The sequence below is a fragment of the Linepithema humile genome, chromosome 4 (assembly GCF_040581485.1).
Source record: "Linepithema humile isolate Giens D197 chromosome 4, Lhum_UNIL_v1.0, whole genome shotgun sequence".
NCBI classification, from domain to species: Eukaryota; Metazoa; Arthropoda; class Insecta; order Hymenoptera; family Formicidae; genus Linepithema; species Linepithema humile.
This window is the reverse complement of record NC_090131.1, coordinates 15,596,533-15,622,091: the sequence shown is the minus strand read 5'-3', so window position 1 is coordinate 15,622,091 and position 25,559 is coordinate 15,596,533. Positions and strand designations below refer to the sequence as shown.

At 38.7% G+C, this 25,559-nt stretch overlaps 1 protein-coding gene and 1 long non-coding RNA gene across 14 annotated transcripts in view; one reads left to right on the top strand and one right to left on the bottom strand.

Moving 5' to 3' along the window:
- Nucleotides 1–25,559, top strand: part of LOC105676874 (uncharacterized) — a 49,335-nt gene that overhangs the window by 21,952 nt on the left and 1,824 nt on the right. The gene's annotated exons all lie outside the window — the stretch shown is intronic.
- LOC105676868 (nucleolysin TIAR) overlaps nt 288–25,559 on the bottom strand; it is a 395,737-nt gene continuing 370,465 nt past the window's right edge. For 8 of the 13 annotated variants that reach the window (XM_012375068.2, XM_012375067.2, XM_067353321.1 and 5 more), the window contains 5 exons: nt 20,527–20,707; nt 16,341–16,470; nt 14,585–14,826; nt 13,875–14,058; nt 288–9,279 (listed from right to left, as the gene is read on the bottom strand). In XM_012375068.2, the coding sequence (XP_012230491.1) occupies nt 9,238–9,279; nt 13,875–14,058; nt 14,585–14,826; nt 16,341–16,470; nt 20,527–20,707 (779 nt within the window). In that variant the 3' untranslated portion in view covers nt 288–9,237. The other 5 variants (XR_010889754.1, XM_067353317.1, XM_067353315.1 and 2 more) reach the window with 5 other exon arrangements.

The following is a 25,559-nucleotide window of genomic DNA, read 5'->3' as shown; positions in this document are numbered from 1 at the left end:
TGCAAAAGTCATGAACAAAAAACAAAGAAAAAATCGTAAAATTAGCGAGTTTTATCTTTTATTTTTAGAATTGCAAATCATTTATCAGTAAAAAATATATAGATATATACACTTACCTTAATTTCTGCTTACTAATTGCCTATTAGTTTTCTTTAATGCGATAATTTAGTGGTTCTTAATATTATAATATTTATTCTTATTACGCAATATTTCAACGAGCAATTTTACGAGGAAAAGTGGGATAGATTGGAAAGTAAAAAAAAAGAACAATACACACACAATATATATACATTTTCTATAATATATTTTACATTATAAACCAACCATACATCATCATAATAATATCTTGTATTCTTAAGCCTATGCGTGTTTTATCCTATATTTTCGTTTATATACTTCCTTCATATTTATACTTTGTTTACTTTTTCCATAGTATTTATATATATTTTTATTTATATTCATCATTATTTATAGTGTACTTTATATGCTATATTATGTATATATATAATATCATACACGTTTCTTTCTTCTTACGCACGTCCCAGGGCGTCTCGCGGTAGCGTGTGTGTGCGTGTGTGTGTGTGCGCGTGCGTATGTGTATACGTGTGTGTGTGTGTGTATAACGTGTGTGTATCGTGTGAAAATTGTTTCTGCAACTGTACACATTTCGCCATGCTTGTGTACACACGTCCGTCTCTATGCGCGCATAGTATAGGATTCTCGTTCTCTCTTCCTCGCTGCATGCGTTACGTGTCGGATGTGTAATTTGTATGTGTGTGCTTGCGTGCGCCGCTGCGCGCACGTGTATGCCGCGTCGTTGCAAATTACATGTACATTATACAGCTTTCGCTCGGCGTGTTGCTTTCGAGCCGTTCCCAGCCCCTTTAACTTAAATATGCAACGAGGCTGCCATGGGACCCCGCGGGCCATACGTTTAATCGCGGAAGTATACTTAAGTCGCGAGCGCTTGATCGCTCCCGTCGCTTTCGTTATTATGACGCTTTGTTGCCGCTTGCCTTTCGTCGCACCTATATTTTCGGAGGCTGTTTTCGTAATATGAGCACAGTGCCGAACGATGCACGATGGATGGATATCATACCGGCCCCTTCCCTCGAGTACCGCCGTGCCATTTCATGCGTGATACACAATATGTATATATGTTTTACCGGTGTATGTTTTTTTGTGTTTCTTTTTTTGTGTTTCTTTTTTTTTTGTTTTCAAATCCCCGATTGTTCGCGTTCTCGCTGTCTCTCACTTCACTCTCGTTGTCCTTCTCTTTACCGAAATGCATACACATAAAGAAGTGGATAAAGGCACCTAACTTCTTAGCGTACGGTCGTAAGTGATATGCCGCGTGTCGCACCGGGATAGGGAGAAGGGCCTTTTTTTTTTTTTTTTAATCTACGGGGCCCCGCAACGCATACTTCGTCAAATCGTACGAAAAGCTACGAGAAAAATGAAGGAACGTCGTAATCTCTGTATGAATCGGACGCGATCATAATTATCGTACTTTTTTTTTTTTTTTTTGGATTTTACCTCCTAACAACGCTTTCTTCCGCTGAAACGCACTAGATCTCGTTTTTTCTCTCTTTCTTACTCTCATTCGCGTTCATCCGCTTTGATCCTCGCTACATGTCATTCGACACATCCGTATTCTTCGTCTGCCTCCTCTTCCTCGCTCGTCCTGTCAATCTCTTTTCTCACACATGCACACACACAGACACTCTTTCTTTCATACACATGCACCCTCTCTTTCTTCCGCTCTTTCTCTCTCTCTCTCTCTCTCTCTCTCTCTCTCTCTCTCTCTCTATCGTTTCATTACACGTATCTATATTTGGGGGCACGGGGGGTCCAGCAGGCTAGCCACAACATTTATTTTCTCTTACGAGTTACGCTTCAATGTGTGTTTTTTTTTCTTATTTCTTACAACTAAAGGTATTTAACACAGTATGTCGCAGGGCGCGCATTTACAGATGTCGCGCACCCGCATTCGTTCGCTCCCATTTCCTCCTCGTTAAGCTTATATTCGATATAGCTTCTATTTGTTGGCTAATATTATCTTCTTACACATATATGCATATATGTATATATAATATACATATCTGTATTATATATATAGATGCGCGTGTCTTGTTTTGTAGTCTTTTTTGTAATATATATGATTATATACATACATTACTTTATATTATATGCTCATTATCTACGCTTACGGCTCCTACTTTTGTTTTCTTTCACTGTGTGCTTTTTCTCTTAAACATTCTTGCACTAACACTAAGCTGTTTCCACGGTGCTTTGCATCGGTAAGTATCCCAATTTGGCCCGACTGCTGCCCTCGTCCCGCTAAGAATTATGTTTAGACTCCCGAGGGGCATCTCAATATAAATAGTTAAGTTAAATGCACCTCTCGCTTAGAAAGAAAATATACGCGCGTTTAGTTGCGATTTACGGTTTAAAATTTAATTGATAAACGACAGTACTTTGGAAGAATGTGAAATTAACTCCTTTTGTGTCTCCGTAAATCGATGAGATTATCGGATAAAAAGACTACGCGTCTGTGTGTGATATGCCCATATCTCGATAGTCACGCGCAAAGAATTCTAATAACTTGCTGCCTCGTTTCTTATAATTTGTCATTCATACATATTCGTAAGTGCGAAAGTCGGTAATCGTGAATGAAAACTAAAGCGACGTCTTAATTTAAGTACACAGCCCATAAATACTATTCTTGATATCACGTTCAGATTACATCGAAGTAAATTATTTAGGCGATTGTCATTGCTACTCGCGCGATTCGTAGTGATCGAAACAAGTGCAGTGTGCGATAAATTTTGTCAGATTGATTGGTCGGCTGAGTTTGGTTTCTAAGCGTCACGGCTTTATTGTCGCGAAAAGAGGAAAACCGTTTTTTTTTTTTCCGCGAGCACAGTTTGAGTAACTTGAAGCACCGAATTGCTTAATTGCATTTCACGTCCCTCATTGCAGTTCCTGATTGGGAGTAGGATCGGCTGATTGGCTCGATGATATGTTCCGTGTGTGCATTCGTGGTGCCTACGTGTCGATCGATATCAAAATCGCGTTTTGTGGTACACTTGCGAGAGGCAAAAGTATTGCGAACACGATAGGATAGCATCGCAAGCAATCAATACGCCTTGCTCTCTTACTTTCCCCCAGGACCGACGCCACCTCCTCTGTCCATTGCCCGCACGGGACTTGTGCAAACACGCCGGTAACGATAATTAATATCTAGTCCTCGGTGAAAAGAACACGTACAAGTTTCTAAATGTATGTTTCTTCAATGATTGTCGACTATCGTTTGGTAAGTCTCCGCGAGAGATAAGTCTGTCCGGGCGGAGGATCCGTCGGTGCAGTGGCATCAGGACATCAATCGTGGAAACAAATAAGAGAGCATCAAGGGAAGAGACGCACGGATGAAGAAGAGTCGAAATGACATAGTGCCCGTTACGGGATACTAAGAGGAGGCAGGAAAACACGCTACGTGACGGGAATCGGACGAGCGAGGGAGGAAAAAAAAGGCACACATTGAATTTTGTTGTAACTCGAGAATGTAGCGTTTTTCGACCAGGGGGGTTAGATTAGTCAGGAAGGCGGTCGGCGCTTGCTAAAGCTCAAACGATGCGACGGTGAAAAAAATCACGAAATGGCATGAATCGCGTTATCGCGGTATGTTGTCGGGTTGTAAAATCTGAGAACTGCGACTTGAGGACGCGGGCAAAGGATGGAGGCAGCAGCCGCAGCACGCGTGTCTGTATGTATCCGTGTCTCTGTATGTATGTGTATGGTGTCTGTATATACGTGTTCTCGATAGGTGTATGCATATACATGTGTCCTGCCGTTTGTGCCGTATAAGGGTGCTGAGTATAACTTGCGGATATTTAGTTATTGCACTATTTCTCATGAACGCTTTTTTTTCGTTAACCTATTGATCGACAAGCTAGACTAGACTAGACTACGGTCTAGAGCTTTTTGTTAAGTTTCTCGCCGCTACGTTTCTACACGTATGCTGTGTGCATCCTGTGTATTTTGGTGTTGTGTGTATTTACATACGCGTATATGTGTGTTTTTTTTTTTTTTTTTTTTTTACACCTCGTGTACGCGCGCGCGTGTGTCCCTTTTCTCCGGTTGGGTCCGTGACTTAGGTACCGTGATTTAGGTATAAAGTGGATCTCTTGCCAGTTTTGCCCCACGACTTTCGTCGAGTGTGCCCCCCCCCCTCCCCCCGCCTACCCCCCTTTTATTTCTACAATTTGCTTCGCCCGGGTTGACACTTCCCCGCCATCCGCGTCGTTTCCATCCGCGATTCCACTGCCCCTTTTGTTTGCCTACTAAGTCAGATTACATTAATAATTATCTATCTATCACTTTATACTACATTTTGGTTTCCCGTTTAACGCGACGTCTCGCTCAATCGGCTAACTCCACTCGGTATATGTCCTAGACAACGTACAGGACTACATTAAGTCATATACACGCCTCAATGTGTAAGGCGCCTTTCTTCAAATACTTTTTACAGGATCGGGCGTCCACGCTGATTCTTTAAAAGAGTGCAGGATCCCTCACTTTTTTTTTCTCTCTGTCGAAGGTGGAATCGAGTCGGAGTGCATAGCGAGCAATTCGATAAGGGGAGCGATTGGGCGGAACGTAAAAGGAACGTAAAAGTAGAGCGTGTGTCAGATCCAATTAATATCCTTTTTGTGTTGGTGAAACGTTTTCGCGGTATACGTTACTGTACAAGATTTGATTGACAGATGCAAACGCACGCGGTAACAGGTTCTTATTGCATAATTCGTATTACAGTCTGCCATTTGGGTCCCTCTTGCCACTCGGTCTCCGTTCCCCCTCTCTCCCCTCGCTCGTTCCACCTTTCACAAAAATAACCTATATTTTTATTTCTTTCGCCTAACTAATAATGTACACGATATTTTCTTTTTACTTATATAGGTTCTCATGTCGCTTCTTAAAAGCTAATTTTCTCACGCACAGCGCTTTGTTTTACGCACGACGATTGAAAATAACAGCCCTCGCCGCCGCTGCGCGCAAGTATATATATATTTATATATATATAATATATATATGCATTTTTGTATTTATATGTATGTATATATATTTATTTATAATTTTGTTGCTTTCTCTTTGCATACTCGTGCCGTGTCCTCGAGGCTAGTCGCCCAATTTCTATTAAAAAACGAGATTCGGTTAGCATGACGATTCCCTTTTAAGCTAGAAATTTAAATAATGTAAAAGTTTCGCAAATCGCGAGTATAATCTGCATTTTTACTGTGATATTACGTATTTACACTCTGATATTTTTAATTTTCTTAAAGGTTTGTCAAATGTTACGCTATAATTGACGGGCATCGAAAGAGAATAATATTCAATTATAACGATAGACACAATCGTTCTCAATGTGCAGGTTACGAGAAGACTTGAATCGAAAGATGATTAAAGAAATCTTGGATCAACATGCAAGAAAACTGCAGAAAATACTCACGGTCGCGCTTACATTACGTGCGATCGTGCATGATAATTCATATGTTGCACTAAATTAAAGACATAAAAAAATTTAGGATAAGCTAAATGCATTCAGTAAGAAAATCATGTGCATATAATCAAACATATATGTACGAATGAATATATATCTCTAATAACATACCGCGCGAAACAACAACACAAATTAGAAATAAAGTTGACGAAATATCTTTCAATATCTCTCATCCAAATGTATGAAATGGATGAATTCGGAACAGTGTAGTCTGTATAGAAAGATTCCTTCCTAAATGCTCTTTTTTCTTAAAATTGCAAATCAAATGAAAGCAAACGCAACGAGAACGCAACCAATAAAGTGTACGTAACGGCAACACGATTATTATTTTTAATTTTGTTCACGTGTGTGAATTACTCCATCAGAGTCACTCGTTGTGATTGAAAAAAAATGACGATTTTTATTGTCGAGCTTTCTTTTCACGAAAGAGTCACTCTTTTAACCGGCTGACACAATCGCGACACACAATCGTTGGCAGACACTACTTTCATCACGAAACATTTAAACTCTACGCCATGCTGGGCAGATTTGATTGTGCCGTTTTTCCACTTCTTTCGCTGCGTTTCGAGCATTCGTGTGCCGTACTTTGATCATCGGTCTTTTTGATTGAGAAACATCGAACACGCTTTTGATTCGCTTAAAGCACGATCCATCTTTTGATTAATAACATAGTCGTTTATCGCTCGTCCTATCTCGTTTTTGTTTCAGCCATCATCGACGTACTCTTCACGCCCCCTAATCTGACCGCGCTTCTCGTGTGTCTATCCCCTTTTTTTTTGCCTTTTGTCTCTTCTCTATTCGTTTGCGCGGGTAAAATTATGGATTACGCATCGTAATATAGTACCACGGAATATAGTATCACGGGAGAGTTTCACTCGAAAGAGACATCAGACGAGTCATCGCGCCATTCAAAGCGCTTTCGCACGGTGACACTCCCACCCGACACAAAGGAAAACAATATTGAAAACTCGTGTGAATTGCCGAAATTCTGTACAAGGCAGGTGATGTTTTTTTCAAGTTGAAATTTTTTGGAATCCACAGTCAAAGAGGCAACTTTAAGAATTTTGTGTAATGTGTTATTTAAAAAAAAATATATATATTTCATATAAAGAGCAAACGTTTCCAATTTTTCAAAATTATTCTTCGAGTTCCTTGAAGCTTTAGTTCTCGTGTGAATTCGCGTCTGGTTGCTCCGTCGCTCCGACATGAACGCGGTCTAAGAGAAAGCGAGTACAAGATATTATCGGTACGACGAGCATGAGTTGCGGTACTTAAAACCGAAGGGGTGAGAAGGAGCGGTAGATAGGACGAGCTGGAAACAGGACGATGGAGATACAGAAGATCGAGCACGGAGATAACGGGGACGGGCTGCAATAAGTTTCACTTCCCATCTTTTCAAGTATTGAAACTGCTCGTTCTATCACCTCGTCGGTTCGCGACTCGTCCCGCCTCTTTTGGCCGATCCTCCTACAGCAAGCGGACAGTTTTAATAGCGGAGGAGCACGTCGATGATGAGATCGTGTACGATCGCAGCCTCCTAAAACGGCAGCCGCGCGGACAGGGCACGCGTAGACAAAAAACTTAATTCATCTAATCTAACTTTCGTGCTGTTTGTGCAATGTGTCTATCTACGAATTATTTAACTCCCTTTTTTTTTCTTCTTCTTCTCGTCCCTTACTTGTGCTGTGCGGTTTATTTCGTCGCTCGTTCATTTTCTCACGCTCTCTTTCTCTCCTTGCCCATTCTTACTTCTTTTCGCTTTCACACTCTCTTTCCCTCCCCCTCTAGCGCACTCTCATATGTACGATTGCACTCATGCAATTGCTTACATGTTCACGGCTTATACGAGTCTCGATCTCGTTTCTTTTTGTATCGATTTGGCCAAGTTGAAATTCGGGACATCGGCGGGATTGCGATCGTTTTGGTTGCTCCTCGGACAATTAAAATACACGCGTGCACGCACCGTCTCCTCTAGCTATGTTGCTCGTTTTGTTATTTCTTTTTTTTTTTTTTTCGTTGTTGAGAATTCGTGTATTTCTCGTTTACGCAATCGAGAGATTAATTTACAAAGAGACGGAGGAATCGATGGTTGCCTTCTTGCTTCCTAAGCTTAACGTTTTATTGCTTAAACGTCATAAAATCTCGACTCCCTTTGGTTCTACGTAGTCATATAAAAATCTAACGTTTACTTAAAAACCGCGGCGATCCGACGCAATCGGTGTTTCGCGTGTTCCGACATTTTTTTCTCAGAAATGTGCTAAATCGTCGGTGCCTTCCACGACAAACGTGTCTGATCGTTTTATAAAAGTATCCAACTGGCCTAAGTCGTGTCTGAAAAACAGACTCGATTGATAAAAACGGATGCTGAACCGCGCACCTGCGAAGATTTCACGCGTGAATAATCGTTTGGCCACGAATCCAATAATTAAGTATTATAACCGAGGTACGAAGTCTTCGCATTGGCAAATGGGATAAGACACGTAAAGCCAGTAGACAGGGCGAATTGTACGAAGGGGCCGATTACTCGCGCCCCCGTAAAAACGCCGCGCTATACACAAGATCCATCTCCACCTTGCCGCCGAATTTCGAATCGACCTCGAGCAACTTTTAATATAATATGCCTATCTAACTAGCTAATTGTTGAATTTTGTTTATAATAACCTTTATTCTTTTATGTATATATATATTTTTCATTTATATTTATATATATATATATATATTTATATATTTATATATCTTCACGAGTGTGTGCTTCGATTAATCGATCTTTGTATTTATCATTTATACACCGCGGCCGCTCGCCGGCCGCCCACATTCGGCCGCGAGCGTCCCGTTTCGACATTACGTCTTTGAGTTATTATTTTCGCTGTTAAGCCCAAAACTACAAAAATAATGAATCCGGGTAACGAGTCAGTATCCGGCGGTCTGTCGACGCTCTTCTTTTTCTTCGTAGAATCAAGAAATTTGTATGCGCATTGTTAAAACGGTGATAAAGGGTGTCGCGACCCCCATTGAACGTGTGCGGACTCGTGTTCCTCATGTACTCGGTACCGCTGGACGATACATAGTACGCGTAATTGGCCAGTTTCGCTAAGAAAAAAAAAAAAAAACACTGTCGGACCATCACGAATGACGTATTCGCGTGTATGCCGGATTTCTCGTGTTTTGTATTGAAGCTTCGGACACTACTGTTAACGGCAAACGCTATCTATTTCTTCAAGCCGAGCGAGATTGCTAGATTATCCTACAGACTGGACGAGAGGTATCTCCGCTTAGTAATTGGTAGCGGTTTCTTTTCTCTTATTACTGGACGTGAAAACTTACGGGGAGATTGGGGATGTTGGATGCATCTTGCGCAAGGTTACCTAAGGATTATGATTCTTAATCGCTATTCTTTTTTTTTTTTTCTCTCACTTTGCTTCTTCGTTTTTGACTAAGCGAGTGTTATCTGGTTTTCGTGATCGCCACCTTTCGGCTCGCGCGTCGTCAAGCCGGAAGTGGCATGAGTTTTACTGCTTTTGTTGCCGCGGTGGCGTCGATGATGACGGAAATGTTGTTGTTGGTGGTGGTAGTGGTGGTGGTAGTAGTAGTGGAGGAGGAAGTGATGGTGGTGATGGTGGTGGTAACTATTGTTGCTGTAGAAGTTGTTCCTGTTGGTTGGGTGTACTTGCTTACCATCACACTAGAAGGCTAGGCGTCAGCCAGTCCTCATCCGCTAGCTGGACCGCAACCAAGAACACACTTTACCATTTGAACACACAAACGCAGGTTAAGTCTTGGTCCGAATTTCAAGAAAGTAATAGAAATATGCTCGACAATAATCCTCTCTCTCTCTTTCTCTCTCTCTCTCTCTCTCTCTCTCTCTCTCTCTTTCTTTCATTCGTCTTTGCGCTCGTCTCTGTGTGCTCTCTAACTCTCTTGCTTTCTTTCTCTCTTCCATTCATTCTGCCTCTCGCTTGCGCATCATTCTTCACTCTTGCTTTCCCGTTACACTTTCTCACACTTCCCTACTACATGAATTCTAATCGATCTGAATCTACCTTCACCATGACTCAACCTCCACTACGTGGTGCAGTAGTAAAGACGTAAAAACTGCATGTAATCATGTAAGCACAGTGTGTAATAGTGAACTGCTTGCATTATAATTCAGAGCGCATTAACGACGACGAGATAAACGCAAGATTAGGTTAACGAGTTTTCCTGACTTAATCACTGTAATTTCCTCTGTCGTCATTACGTAGAAAAAAAATTAAGTTTATGTTATTACGATCGAATATGAATTACTACACCGATAAAATAGATATGCGAACATCGCTTCTTTCGCTTTCATCTCTGGTTTCTTCCATTCCTTTTCGTTCTGTAGAAAATATTATCCTTTTGCATAAAAACACGTTGCAGCGAGTATTTTCAGCTTGAATGCGAGGTTGAGCCAGGTTGTAGATGCAGTTATCTTGACGCTAATTGATATTCGAAAGAAAGGATAAGCCAGGCCGTGCGATGATAGTGGTAGCGATCACTGTGCCTGCGAACCGAAATATGTAAATAAAGATAGTCTTTTTGAAAATTTCGAGTATCCCTTCCTGGATATTGAACAACGAAAGTATCGATCTTATTAATACTATTATATTCGAGATTTCGATTTAATATTTGTAACATTATATTAATTAGAAAGTAAATTTAGACAATAATTAAGTTGATTCCAATTAATAATCCAACGATTATTTACTGAAATTGCTGAATGCGTTATTCCGAAGTAATTATTGAATTTATTGGAATCGCTAACAATACACGAAAAATATCTATTTTGTAGATATGTAAAGAGAAAATATAGACTTTTCAAAGGGATACTCGAATTGGATTAGATAAAGTGCAAGAAGCATAATACATGCAGTATCTACATTTCGCATTCCATATTCATACAAGTCAAAATCCACGTAGAGTAAGTGAGCGATCTTATCTTTCCATCCAAATTATATTTATGACGTTAATCTTAATTTTTTTAATTCCATTTTATATCTCTTTGTTTATTTTCTATTTGTTGCTATAAGTTTAGTGTGATCACATTCAAGTATCATCTCTAATACGCGATGAACAAATTTACATGGGAAACTTTTACGTTCGTAACTTTCGAGCTTTCGGCTTCTAATTGCAAAAGTGTGAACATTTATGTAAAATTGTTCTCTTAAATCCTATTATGATCAAACGTAAAACTTTGCAATTTTCTTGCGGCAAAAAAAAAGATATCAGCAAAATAAACGAGAAGCCAACTGCAATTTATCTCATTGGCAATATATTTTCGGGCGTTCCGTCTCTCGTTCGTTGTTTTATCGCTACTATTACCAAGAATTCGTGTTCAATTGAGGATGGTTGCTATGGCTAGTTTTCAAGCAAGTTTCAAAGTGGTATTTCACTTGACATGCAGTGATATAATGCGAACTTGGTTTTTCGAAAAGAGATATTTGTGCGAAAGCGAGCTAACTTTTCTCACCGGAATATCTCCTTCGACGCGATAGACAAGCAATCGTACGTGACTTTTACTCCGTTTTATGTGCGATATGTACAAAAGACTCACTAAAGCAACTACAGCTACGTGAAATGTATATATCTCCTTAAGCACATATGGTCGACAGGCCGTTTTACGCACTGCAAACAGCTGCAGATTAATGACTGAAAGCCAAAATCGATACAACGTTCGCAATATGCTACGCTATCTCGAATTATTCGCAGTCACGCTCCTGATAATAGTCATCTAAGGGTTTCTTACGCTATTAATAAATATGTTACTTGCTTCAACGCTACTTAAAAGTGCTATTTGTGTGTGGAAAAATGTTTACAGTACTCTTTTGGCATAATTGATCGTCGAAAGTATAAAAAATAAACAACACATTGATTATATTGTTAAGTTAGAAATTGGAAATATTTTTATTCTGGTTTGCTTTAATTTGTTTATTTCTTTGTCAGTTTAAAGAGAGATTTTTGTGGATCGTTAAATTAAAGCAACGGTAGATGAATAGAATTGTCGAGTAAATCGGATTTTAAATCAGACACTCTCTTACTAATTCAGTTTCGTGTACTTCAACTTGGTCTACTAGTCCCCTTGATCAGAAAACTTGTTCTCTTATTTCCAATAACTGTATTTCCTCTGAAGCAGAATCTTTTAACCTTGATCCGACTTATTCTTCAATCCTATAAATTAATGAATTCGTTGTTCGTACAGTTATATAACAATAAGCCAATATCATTGTATCAGAATATAAGCTTTTATTATTTGATTTAATTAAAAGAGTATGTAATTTCGTGTGATATAACGCTGTCATTAACAAAAGCTATTAAGAAAAGCTATTAATCTGTTAAAAGAATATTAATATTTCTTAAAATTGTACAATATTTCTTGCAAATTTTTTACTTTGCAGAAAATAAGCAATAAAAAGGGAAACATATAGAAACAGTAGAGTCACTTTGAAAATTTCAGACTAAAGTTTTTAGCGAGCTTTTAAATTAAGATAGTCATTTTCAATTCTGAAATCTCAAGTTGTCAAGTTCAGAAATTGTTCTCGAAGCAAAAGGAAAACGTGGGGCATTAAAAGCGGTGCTGAGTTGAAATGCATTCGCTGCGCTTGCCCGAAGCCATCCCTGATCTCTTTTCAAATATTCTAGATTTTTTTGTGGCTATGTCGTTTTTAGCGATGGCGTGTGTGCTTGTATGCAGTGCGCACTTTCTTACGTGTGCAGCTTGTGCGGAAAGCAAAATGGTTGAGCTAGACTTTTCTCTGGACAACTACGATAAGTATTATATTTCACCTCACTGCCATGAACCACAATTTTTTTGCGTCATATCTAAATCTCGACAAACTTCTATAATCTCTCGTCGAACGGGAAAGCGAGTTTGTCTTGTTCCATCAATGTCTGGTGTAAGAAAAATAAAAAATGCTCAGCTACTAAGAGTGCAATCTTTTTCACCAATGAAAAAGACTTAAAGATTATACCAGGAAGATAATTATATTTGGAAATCATACAGTTGATGATTTAGTATTACGTGATATTTCATTTAATCTCATTGACACCAAACATCGTCGCAAGTGTTTTGACAAGAATTCAAAGTAAAGATTATTTTCAGTTTCTATTAATATCTCTCGAAATTCGGTACAAGATAATAAGAATGTTACTTATTTTTCGTCACTTATGTGATATCTTATAAGACATGCTTACTACAAACATCCTCCACACAATTGCCATAATACAATTACGGCTGTCACGGGGCTTTCTCTATGGCAAAATAAATGCCTTCATAACGAGCCATCAAGTGTATCTATTCACGTAGCAGAGATGGGTAACATATTATATCGCTATTCAAACGTAAAAAAGATACTTACCATTTTATTGATGTTTTATATTTTTTTTTGACGTCTTAAGTGAAATTATATGTACACAAATAATACAATGATAAATGTTTCATCCCATCTTTTACCCAGCTCTGTTAATATGTAATATTGCAGTTGTCAATGCATAAGCACATAAATGCCCCTTTAGTTCGTAATTTGTATTTTATTTATACACAGCATTTTATTCTCTCGTGAATAATTATATTGGTTCTTGTCTTATTTATAACAAATTTATGATATATTTAAATTTACAATAAACAAATAATTTTGACGAAATTAATTTGACAGAGAAATTGAAGATCAATAATACTTAGTTATGAAATCGAAAACAGTCACTATAATTACGGTAAAAAACATTTTTGTTTATTTATTAAAAAAAAAATGCAAGTTTTCATCTGCATATACTATATCACTGGCATCGTACATAATGCTGGTATAAATTATTGAAGTTAACATATCGCCGCTGTTCCTGTAACCTCGCAATGATTGTTAACTGAAGCCAGAACATTACACCGAATATATACGCTTGTAGCTAATTATATCATACGCGTTATCGTAGCCATGTTTACCAGTGCAAAATTGTTCCACGTGAAGCGTACCGTGTTCTATCGCTCGAGCTCTCGAATGATATATACTATCAAGTTTACGAGGTTTCCTAAGATCACCGACAATATATATACGTATATACCACTCGCACTCTTCTGCCGACACATGCCTTCGATATCCTTTTGATATCGAATCGAGTTTCCACGTGCAACATTTACAAGCCAATACCGGCACCGACGAAATTGCTTTTGGACGTAACAGGGGCAAGATGCAAAGATATGTAAAAAGCGAAACACTCCTACGTTAGAGCCAACAAACATCACACAAACAAGTACGGCGTACAACTTGCACGCGTATACTGGTGGGATAGATAAAGTAATGGTTACCTGGAACTGTTGCATCGGGTAGGCCATCATTTGTGCCGGTGGCGGTGGTGGCGGGGGTGCGGCTTGCACCCCTGGGGGTGCCGTGACCGTCGTGGCGTGGTGTGGTGGTAACTGTGGTCCCCCAGGTAATCCCTGACCCCATCCTGCCGCTGTGCCAGCGGCGTGGACAGCACCCATGCCCATTCTACGTTTGCAAGAAATACAATGATTACGAAATCGTACAGTTTTTACAGAGACGCAAATGAAAGCTACAATTCGTATTTTGATATCTATCGTGTGTCTGCATCGCGAGTGTATTCTATGATGTTATATTAATATTCTTATTGCAAAATAAGCGAGAAATTTTTGATCAAAATTGTCCGAGTTTCGCATTATTTTTATTCTTTACTAATAATAATATATTGAAATGTATTTTAATGGAATATCTAGATTCAATACAAATATTTATTCTGTACTAATAAAGATGAATAATTTTAGACAAAGTATATATATATATATATATAATATATATAAGTTCTTGGAATAAATTTCGAAAATTAATTTGATTTAAAATTTCCGAATTGTTTTATAATTCATAGCATAGAACTCGCTTCATAAAAGATGGGAAGATGATATATTCATATTAGACTTGAATCTTCGATTATTCAAAACTTGGTCGTATAAAACTTCGTTCTCGAGGAAGAAGAACTTATCTCGCGTGAAAAGCTTACCCCATATATTGCGCCTGTTGATATCCGGCGAACTGTCCATAGGTGTATCCTTGCATGCCCTGAAGAAAGCCACCAGCTTGCATTTGTGTCGCTGTCGTAGGATAAGATTGGGGCGGATACCAGTATCCCAGTTGTCCGGCACCGCCGACGCCACCGACGCCTCCGACACCCGCGACGCCCGCCGCCGCCGCGGCGGCAGCTGCCGCCGCCGCGTAGTATGGGTACGTCGCCGACGATAACGCCTGAAAGAGCACAAGGATCAATGAAATAGAAAAGAGCAAGAACATTGTCTGGATTTTATACTTAACGATGGCGATAGGATTAGGAATGGTAATTTCGTTTCGCCGAAGATTTGTGTGGTCGTTTACGTGCGTGCTTAAAACTGCGTGACGCGTGAATTTCACGACAATTATTTCATTGTCGTAAATTATTTCGCTATTACTCGTCCGAACTCATTTCTTTTCTCGTGGTACAAAATCAAAGGAAATTGCTCTGTCGAATTATCGTAAGATTATATATTTTTATAAAATATATAAATTGATATATAAATTGAATATATCAATTTATAAAATATATAAATTGATTCATAAAATTGTCTCCTAGAGAAGAAAAAATGTTTTTTCTCTTTACAATAATTTGTTGTATATTTCTGTATTTGAATAGCTCTCTTAAATATGTTTCTTCTTTTCGAAAAAAGCGTCGGTTGTGAAATTGGAAAATAATATAAATAGAGAATGACATTGTTCCGAGCGAGAAACTTTTAAAATGTCAGTCTTTAATTTTTCAAGAGTTACGCTTCTATAAAGTTTACGAAATAACGCGTAGCCATTACGTTGTTCGTTAAAATATCCCAGTTAACGATGAACTGGGATATCACGCAAACCAGTTCGATCCCGTTGAATACGAGAACAGGGTATGGCAGGATACGTACTAACGTGATATCTCGGCTCTTCTGGGAGAAGCGCGTTATGGGAATAGAGATCAATTAGAGCGATGTCACGGGCCGAGTAGCAGTGGATGGATGCACGGAAGTACTACCGGGGAGTGCGAGCGCGTTTGGGAAGTACTTCGGGTACCATTCCCAGATCGGGCGTATCTATCCGTCCTAACGGAGCTAATTGCTAAGAGACCCGACCCGACACACTCCGAAGAGTGGCGTCTGAATAGACCGGAATCTTGCCTGATTTCCGGTTCTCTCTCTGTTTCCGCCTTGACTCTTTTCGCCGGACTCTCGAGCGATATACCGATATATCGGCAGAGACGCGTTAGCCGCGCGAAACCGGAAGGAATCGGCCGTGATAGAATCTGGTAACTACTTTCTTTTTCGAACGCCCCGGCGCTTCTTTGAGACGTGAACGTTCGCTATTCAATTTCACGTGACACGTACAACGGCGAGTTTGAATTTTATACGTATATCGAAAAACTCAGCGTTTTACATTTACGGGATTGATATGTAGATATCAGAGATTACATTTTATATTAATGCCGGCGTAGTACTTTTCTTTAAATGATTAAAATTCTCTAGAGATGTTTGTGCTTTATATTCATCGATGCGAGGTCAGCATTTTTGTCTTTCATGCATTATTTCTTGAGAAGAATCGGCGAAAATGTTTATTCATGAAATAAGGTAGAAAAGCTTTCTGGTTTGATACGCGCAAGCAGCGATGTAAATGTTAGAAAACACAGAGGACGGAATTTCACGTCGAAACTGTCCTCCCGGTAGAGCGGATAAAAGGAAAAGATAGAGAGCGTTTACCTGTCCAGTTTGTTGAGCATTATTAGGATCTCCACTCTCTTTGCCCCAACTGCACTTCACCGTTTGGCCATTGATGTCTGTGTTGTGTACCGCTACGATGGCGTGCGTGGCCGACTCCTTGGTGGAAAACCTGAAATTGTAGGAGAAGGGGATTTAAGTCTTTTTCCCAGGACGTGTCCTCCGATGTCGGTGGTGTTGGTACGGCGCGAGGGTGTATACAAAAAGAAAAATGTCCGGAACAATGCGGTGCTCCTTCCACCAGTTAAACCGGACCTTATTATGGTAGCTTAACGAAATGGTCTCTGCGACTGGTGCAGTTTAATTTATGCGAGTTTACCGCGCGCACGAATGAGCACGGTAATTGTGAATCTCGACGAATCTAGATTACTGTAGATGTAGGCATTCAATGTTGAATTCCACACATCAGTTACGCGGATTTAGTCTCTAGCTTGTCAGGAGTATTATTTTTTTGGATGAACAAATACATGTGCCATTAGGTTTTGTACACAGGCTGCTGGATCATAGGCGAACGATATAAATACATTATGTTACGTTTTCTTTCTAACATTCAAGAAATTAAGGAGAAGGAAATTTTTTGAAAAATAACAGAGAGAAATCGTGAAAAGAGAAACGTTTCAAGTATCTCGAATTTGTCCGACACTATTTGTGCATTACATTTTTTTGTTACTTTGCGACAGATATCTGCGGTTTCCATTACTCAAATATTTAAGCACGAGAATGGCTCTATATACAGCGCTCTTTAATTATTCAAATATATCAAATCCGTCACCTCTCGCGGCAAATCTGATCAATTTTGTCCTGCAGGACAGGAGAGGGAGAAAGTTTTCGAAAATCTGATTAGAGCACGTTGAATCCGGCTGCGAGAGTGGCGGGGAATTATTGAATTTATCGAGGATTAGGTCACTTTTAACGTTCGCGTTCAAGATTGCACAATGGCGATTCCGTCTGGGAGTTCGCCCCTTCCTATCCATCGAGCTCCCATCCACGATCGTTGAGTAGGACGAACGATGGTCATCGTCAGCAACCCCCCCTCCCCCCTCCCCCCGATCTCTCTAAGACCTCACCCCGAGCGATAACCAGCGGCAGATAAGATTCTTTCTTTCACCCGAGAAGAAAAGACCCCCCTCCCCTCATCCACCCTTCCGTCTTGCTTCCTCGCTGTACCTTGCAGTAAGTCCATACGTCATCCCAAGATATTCGTTTCCGGGGTTCCACGGCGTACGAGAGAAACGGCGGGAGGAAGAGCAATTAGACGGAAGATATCTGAACGACGGACATTGTCCAGGGGTGGCGGAACTGTGGCAGACATACGAAGCGGCGGAGGCCATCGTATCGGATAAGAACGGACAAGGATATTGAGCAACGTGCGCGAGAAAGGATGAGGGACGGGGAAGGAGGAAGGTACGTAAGAAAGGGTTTTTTGTCTCTTTCTTCTGTCCCTGTTTTCTTCTAGGAGAAACCTCCACCCTCCCGCACCCTCCCGCCTTCTTATCGTTCTAGAGCAACCCACCCACGCTCTCGGCAGTCGTTTCTGAGGTAGGTCACGGATCCCTAGCCGTCGTTAAGGTGGAGCGCTGAATTCGCTTTCGGGAGATATAAATGTTCAGCTGATTTCTTGAACTGTTAGGCTCTTTTTTTCTACGGTTTTCCGAGGCTATCGATTTTCTCCGCAGCAAAATTTATCGCTGTTTTTAATTGTGTAATGCGACATGGCCGTTAATATCGATTTCTTTTCCGTTTCCACATGTAAAATTATACGTTTTACGAAATACACTCACATCAAAATATTTAATAATCTTTCGCTAATGTTTTTGAAACGTACGTAGTTGATTTCGTCGGGTACGGGAAGTTGAACTGAAATATATGATCTGTGCGGATGTAATAGGTAGATTAATGAAATGGCCACGATCCGAGCTTGATGAGTCCGACATGCTGCCATTGACCCGACATGTTCTCGCGTTTCGTGCCATAAATCACAAGCGACGGTGGGTATTGATGCACTATTCATGCGATTTCCTAATATTTCGTAAAATCTCGTTTGATGACTCGCATTACGCTGGCACCAATCATCGCAAATGATTTGGAATAAAATTTTCTCAAATCTTACTTTATATAACTATTATATTGTACAAAATCCTATTGCTTTATGCAAATATATCTTTCCATATACAATATATATATATATATATATATACACATTTGTACTGCTAGATTGACTTTAAACTGAATTACTTAATTTCGTAATAAATTCATCTGACGATGAATATAGATATATCATTAGTTACGCTGTACACACACACTAAGACAATATAGTGCAGTGGCTTTAATTTGATTGGTTAAATAATTAAAAAGATAAGATGATTAAATAAATAAAAAGATTAAGACGATTTAACTTAGTTACCAAAATTGCATTTATCAATAAAATGATATACGATTTGATTATTATTTTACTTATTAATTTACTTTTCCAGACAGATTCACTGTAAAATATATGTCTTTTAGTTCTAAAAACTAAATACTTAAAGCAAAAGATAATTACATACTTTTGTTTAATATTCTGGAAAATTTTTATTATGTTTAGTACGCAAATAAATTGAGTTTGGAAATAAGAGTACAGAGAAAAGTTATATAAGTTGTTATTATGAGAGAAAGACATAGTATCAAGGAACATTTAAATTAAAATTTGATTAAATTTACAATAACGTATGGTAATAGTATATTAAGTTTGTATTCTAAATTTTTATTTTTACAGGATAGTAAAAAGCTTCAGTAATTAAAGAAGTTTGATTATATAATCAGTGAAATGGTTTCAAGGATTTCGTACTAAAGTTCCGTTTAATTCTTCACGTCCAGAGAATTAGCCTTAAGTGTTCTTTGTGGAGTCTAGTGATCGATAAATCATTTTATAATTTAACCGGCGATAGAGTAAAATGGCTTTTAATTACGGCAGTTTATTAAGATATAGAGCGATAATCCGTGAAACTTACATTTATTGTTTTATTAAAATAAAGAATTGTGGTAAATTAGTAAAATTTGTACATTTTTTTAAATAGCAAGAGCAATTGAGTGAGAATTTAGAGTTATATTAGATAGAGTTTTTAACGTTAATATAATTTAAATATTTATTATTAAATAAATTAATCGCCATTGGAGACACTTTTGTTTTAGATTTAAAATAAAATACCCCAAAAATCGATAACTGATTTAAACTAATTATAATTACATGATTTCGGTTGATTTTTATATATTAATCGGCGCAGATAATTTTGGTAAATATGTCAAATTGTACTGATGTCGCAAAAAATATTGGCTAATACGTCTGCAAGCATACGTCTGCAGTACAAACTCTATATTGGATGTGAGCAAAAAGAAACTAACTAGAGCAATTACTATTTTCGGTGACCTCCTAAAAATTGTAATGTAATGAAATAATTAATCCAATACGATGATGCAGTGGCATATTAATAAGTACAGTACTATTAATATTATAGTCTGTTTTTTATTCCATCGTTAGTTATAATCAAATTAAAAATTATTATAATCAAATTAAAAAATATGTAAGAAGATTGTTTGGGATGAAGGATCACAACACAAAGAATTAATAATCGTGTACATCGTATATATTTTATATATACATATTGCATATTGTTCGATTAAGTTTCGGTAAGTCAACTCCAAAGTGTATTGTACGTTCGCGAAATGGCGAACGATCATCTCTGATTGCGGGATGTCTGAAACCTATAGCTGCCTTAGGGAATTCCCCCTCAGGTTGTACTGACAACTTGAAAAGCTACTACTCACGACATATACCTATCTACCCTACATTTCAACAACGTCTCTGATAGTCTTCAGGGATCTCGAAATTCAAAATTATCGGTTTTACCTCAAGGAATGCGGAATAATAAGAAACCGTAGATATCCGACATTACATTTTATTTCCAGACTTAATAACGGTGGCTCTTGTATTTTTGATACGTGATTCGCGATTAAATTTCTTTTACTACTTTATTTCTAGAAGATACTAGAAGTATACTACTATACTTTTCTCTTTTTCACGATTCTATCCGAAATTTAATGAACACTAACTTTCGAGAAATATTTGTTAAAAAATAATTTTTTCAAGTAATTTTAGTTTATTAAATATTCAGATTGAAAATATATTTACCTGATGAAGGCGTAGCCTTTGTCCTTAAATACTCGAATTTCTTGGATGGATCCGAAGGGTGAGAAGGTCTTTTGCATAAGTTCTTCTGTTAAACCATTGGTTAATCCGCCGCAGTACACCGTGCAGTTGGTTGGACTACTTTGATTGTAAACTTCATCGAACGTCAGTGGCTTTGCATTCGCTGTGAAGCAAAAAAAGATGACACATCTTAGTTTCGTATTTACTTATAAAATATAACGAGAAATCTAAGAAAACTGGTTCAAAAGCGTTAATATTCGCAGCTACAACGAATTCCTGAATACAAGTTGTTACACATCTTTCTTGGTTCGCAATAAAGACACAATGGAAACTGTTGATAAATGCTCAGAAATTTGTACAGTATTATTTTGCATAGCGTAACGGGATATGGAGAAATATAAAGTAGTTTAAAACCATTTATTGCGATAGCTCAATTATGGCTTAAGCTAACGAGTTTTGTATGGTGAATTTTTAGATTTGCTGGGTTATCGATGTCGATTCTGCTCACGCCAGAAGATTAATTACTCTTAACAAATATAAAATACGCAACTATGTGGAAGTTTAACAAGTTTACTTTATGTATACATATAACGCTCACTATATTGCAACCTGTTTTAATCGACGCCAGCATACCAATTATCCGCAATTCTTGCGCTTAATTCATTACACGTTAAATATTAGTGAAATAATGCTTCATCCTTGTAAATTACGACAACAGAGAATTATTCCTTAATTAGAGAAACGGTTTAGGAAATATTGACTGCCGTGCCATCCCAAGGGGTATTTTTTTTTTTTATTATCAATCAATGCGGCACAATATCGTTCTGTTTGATGCATAAGTCACGCTCGTTCGTATCGTGATTGGTGCATAAAGAATGAGTAGCGTCGAGGCGAAGTGTATGAGGGCATTCATCAAAAAACGATCAGTGCGCGGTGAAATGATTATTCCGTTTGCGACATCCAGCGGCGGCGATCGAATACGATCCCGATGGCAATATAAGAAACAACACGCGCGTGAGGCCTTGGGAAAGCCATTATTGAAAGTATCTACTTCCCCCCCCCCGCGATAGATCTCTCACGTATCCTTTACCCCGCCGCTCGTCCCTCGGCATTACTTTTACTGATACTACGAAAGAGGTCAACCGGGTTTCATGACGCGGTCGAAGCAGGACGCGCGAGCTGCTGGAGATATCGAACGCCAATGCCAAAGAGGTTGAACCCCCGTCAGCTAAGTTTACGATCGTACGGGGGCTTAGCCTATACGGTCGGAAGCAGGCTACGGGTGTAAACGCGACCGGTAAACCACGGCCTGTAATTGCCTCGTTCGGGGATAGAAGGTTCTCAGAGCGGCAGAACGTCCCGTTAAGAACTTACCGAGGGACGTTCTCTTCTTTTCTCAAAGCTCGGCATTATCTCTTTATTGCTTGGCGAACGTTATTCTCAGTATTCCCGGAATGTCGGCGCAGCTTGTCCGTCTCCGTCGCCGCTGTCGGCTTTAAAAAATTTTGTTTGTTCTAGAACGCTTATTTCGCAAAAAAGAAAAGAGTGAGATTGAAATATCTGCACTTCTGGCGCTTGCAAGGTCGTGAACTTTTTACGGCCCCGCCGTCTTTGATCGCCGGCGTTTCGCGGGTTAATAGCTGAGAATTATTATATGATAAAAAATGTAACGAATCAATGCGCCGCGGTACAATCGCCAATTAGTGTGTAATATTATTCCACGAACATGAAATCTATTTATTGAAAAGGAATATTTTAAGTAAATCAAAAATTTCCGTGAGCGTTTCTGATTTTTAAATTTATTGAAATCTTTGATTCTTCTTTTTTTTTATCAAAAAGAAGGTTAAATGAAATTTATACAAAATTGTTTTGTATTTATTATAGTGATCAAAATATATATGTGTACATCATATTAACGCGGTATTCAAATCATATATATAGTTTAATTCTTTTATTATCATTATTCAGATGAATTATATGTTTAAGGATTATACATACATTGGTACCATGAGTGATTATTTTACAAAACCTTCAAATTAGCAGGCATTTTATGTCAAGATGCAGATAAATCATTATCATATAAAAAAGAGGTATATCTATCTGTACGTCTAATTGTTGCAATTTTGTAATCCTACTCAGAACATGCAAAATTTTTCGTCATAGATCACAAACAACATCGTCAAACGGGTCAAATATGGGAAATTTATTTTTTCCAGAAGTGGTACATATATATATAATGGACTATATATATGTATATATAATCCATTATTATATTTTATTTATCTACTAATTATTGGATTCCCATAAATGTAATTTTAGCTCGAACAAGCGGTCCTGCTAAAAGATCACAACGAAAGCTATTTATATTAAACGTTTCATAAACAATTTATTCCATACCTCGACACAGAATGAATATAACGAATATACGACGCAGTATTTTAAGAAGATGCTCGATCTATAACTCATATCCTCCTTTTAGAACTGTAATAAATTGCCTCCGGCGGAATATTAATTTTATATTGGATTTTAAGCGACACGAGAAGCTGTCACTGCTTTTCTGTCAATACTTGTCCGCGCTGTGGACGTAGTTTTCGAGATTTAAACGAGAGGAGAAATCGAGATTCAAGATATCGGAGATCGATTCGAAGAATTGCTCCCGACGTTTTGAAGCGGCTATATCGAGAATATCTGGTTGAAAAATTGAAGAGCTATTGTAGCTCTATGGCGATGAGTTTCGTACGGAACGGATTCCATGAAAAAAAAAAGATTTAAAGGAAAAATTGCGAAGATGAAGTCGATTCGGAGGTGGAATGATACTGGGTGAGAGGATAGCTATGTACGATCATATTTTTATCGAACTTTATCACACTGTGCTGTTGATTGATTTTAACCTGACATGTAATACATAGTGACACGTTCAGATCGTGATCAGGATAAATACTGTCATCTATAATTTATACAAGCATTATATATCGATTTGTTACGTCGTTAAATGTACGTGGCTGTGTCAATCTAGTATAAATTTTAATGCTGTTCAATTAGTTGTGGGCTTTCAATTAATTTTAAAGGAAATTTTGAATTTCTCATCATGTCAATAAAAAGTAATGAAATACTTCAAAGTTAATTAGTTGAAAAATAAAATTATTAAGAGTCTCTAAAGTAATATGGACAGCATATAAAAATTACTTATATTTCGTTCGTAAAATTTCTTTAGAAGAAAAACGATAGACAACATTTGGATCTTCTATTCTAGTTTCTGATAATAGACGGCGGAATTGTGAATGTTAGAATTTCCATGCGGAAATGCAAGAGGAACTTTTGAGAAATAATAATTTTCAGGAAGATATTCGACGGCTTGCTTTCGAACTCTGGCCTTATTTCCCCTCCGGAAATTCTTAGTACTTTAATCGAAATATTCCTTCTCGAGATTAGGCTATACCGATCCAAACTGATTTGATTCCGCTGAGTACACGATGGTTCCAATTTAACCCCTCAGGCATGATTTTCCCGACGTTTCCATTTTAAGTAGTCGACTCATGCGTCGTATACGTTTAAGGTCTTAATACGCTCCCGACCCTAACGTGATTGCACGACTGGCACGGTCTTGAGAATGCTATTTACCGAGTATTATAGTCGCAAAGTCACATACAGTCGATATGTTTAAAGTTCGATGCTTTCAAGAGCTGCGCTTGCAGAAATTACGTGTCAGTTTACGCGCGGCAATAAAAGTAAGTAACTACTTTCGAGTATCGAGCGCGCCAGTGTAGCAGCGTAGATATTACAGCGACTAAAAATTCTGCAGAAATTTTCTTTAAACTTCCATCGACGAACGATCCATATTTCAGCGTCGCGGGTCAAACAAGAATTTGTGCCGGCAAGAAAATATCCAAATTTCGCTGGTTCTGTCAGATCACTTTCGCTCTTCGAAAATGGTCCGTGATTTATGATCCGTCGGACGTGCCTGGTCGAAGATCCACCATTACGGAAACAGCCTGTAGTTCTAGATTCGGCTCATTAGGCAGCTGATTACGCGGACGTGCCTAAATCGAAGTTCTATACGTCAGGTCAATGGCGGCTACGGCGGTATTCCCGTGAAACTCTATTCTTATCTAGCGGGAACCACTTGGCGATCGAATAACTAGATTTATCACGCGAATCTAGTAACTTCTTACTTCACTGAATTTCCGATAACTCGCCGCTCTCGAGAGCCGGGAGATGAAAGATCAACAAGAAATTCGGGGGTAAACTCGAAATTTTCTACCGACCGCGCCGGAGTCCGGACGCGCTAGTTCCGACCTTAAGTAAAAAAAAGGGGTGCGGAACACTGAAGTAAGGAAGGGAAAAAAAAAAGAAGAAGAAGAAGGACGGCGGCTTTAGACCTCCGCAATACCTCCTCGCTCTCTCCATCTCCCGAAAGGGAAGTTTCCACTTTTCTCCGTTTTATGGCGGATGGAATCTCCAGTGGTCGACGTTAGAACTAGAATGTACATATCTCGTACCCCCTTAAATAACGCGGGTACTTGAAGTTTCGTTGGCACTGGTCACCCCAGCAGCGCGCCAATATTCGTTCCCGACTAAATTCATGGTAGCGAGCACTAAGTGGACACTGGCTGTCCCCGTGGCCATTCTCCTTTTTCTTATTCTCGGACATCCGTGGATATCTGAATAATCAATGCTCGAACTGACGCTGCATTTGTAACTTTCTGGCGGTTCATGTAAATCGGGCTGGACGGAATGGGTTTCTTGGTTCCTACCTCCCCGAATACTTCACCCGCTTCTTATTTAGATAAAGTTGCCGATCCCCACGGTTTTGCAAAAGTATTTAATATGTAAGCCATTATATGTGCTGAGCGTCTGGCGGTTTCTAGCGATATTGGATTTTTTTTTTTCAAATTGCAGGCAATTTGCAAGAGCGAAATACATGGATTTCGTAATGCGAATCTAATTTTATAATTAAACTTTCACGTACAGACGTGTTTGTTGCTCTTCTTGCTTGCACAAGTTACATTACAGAA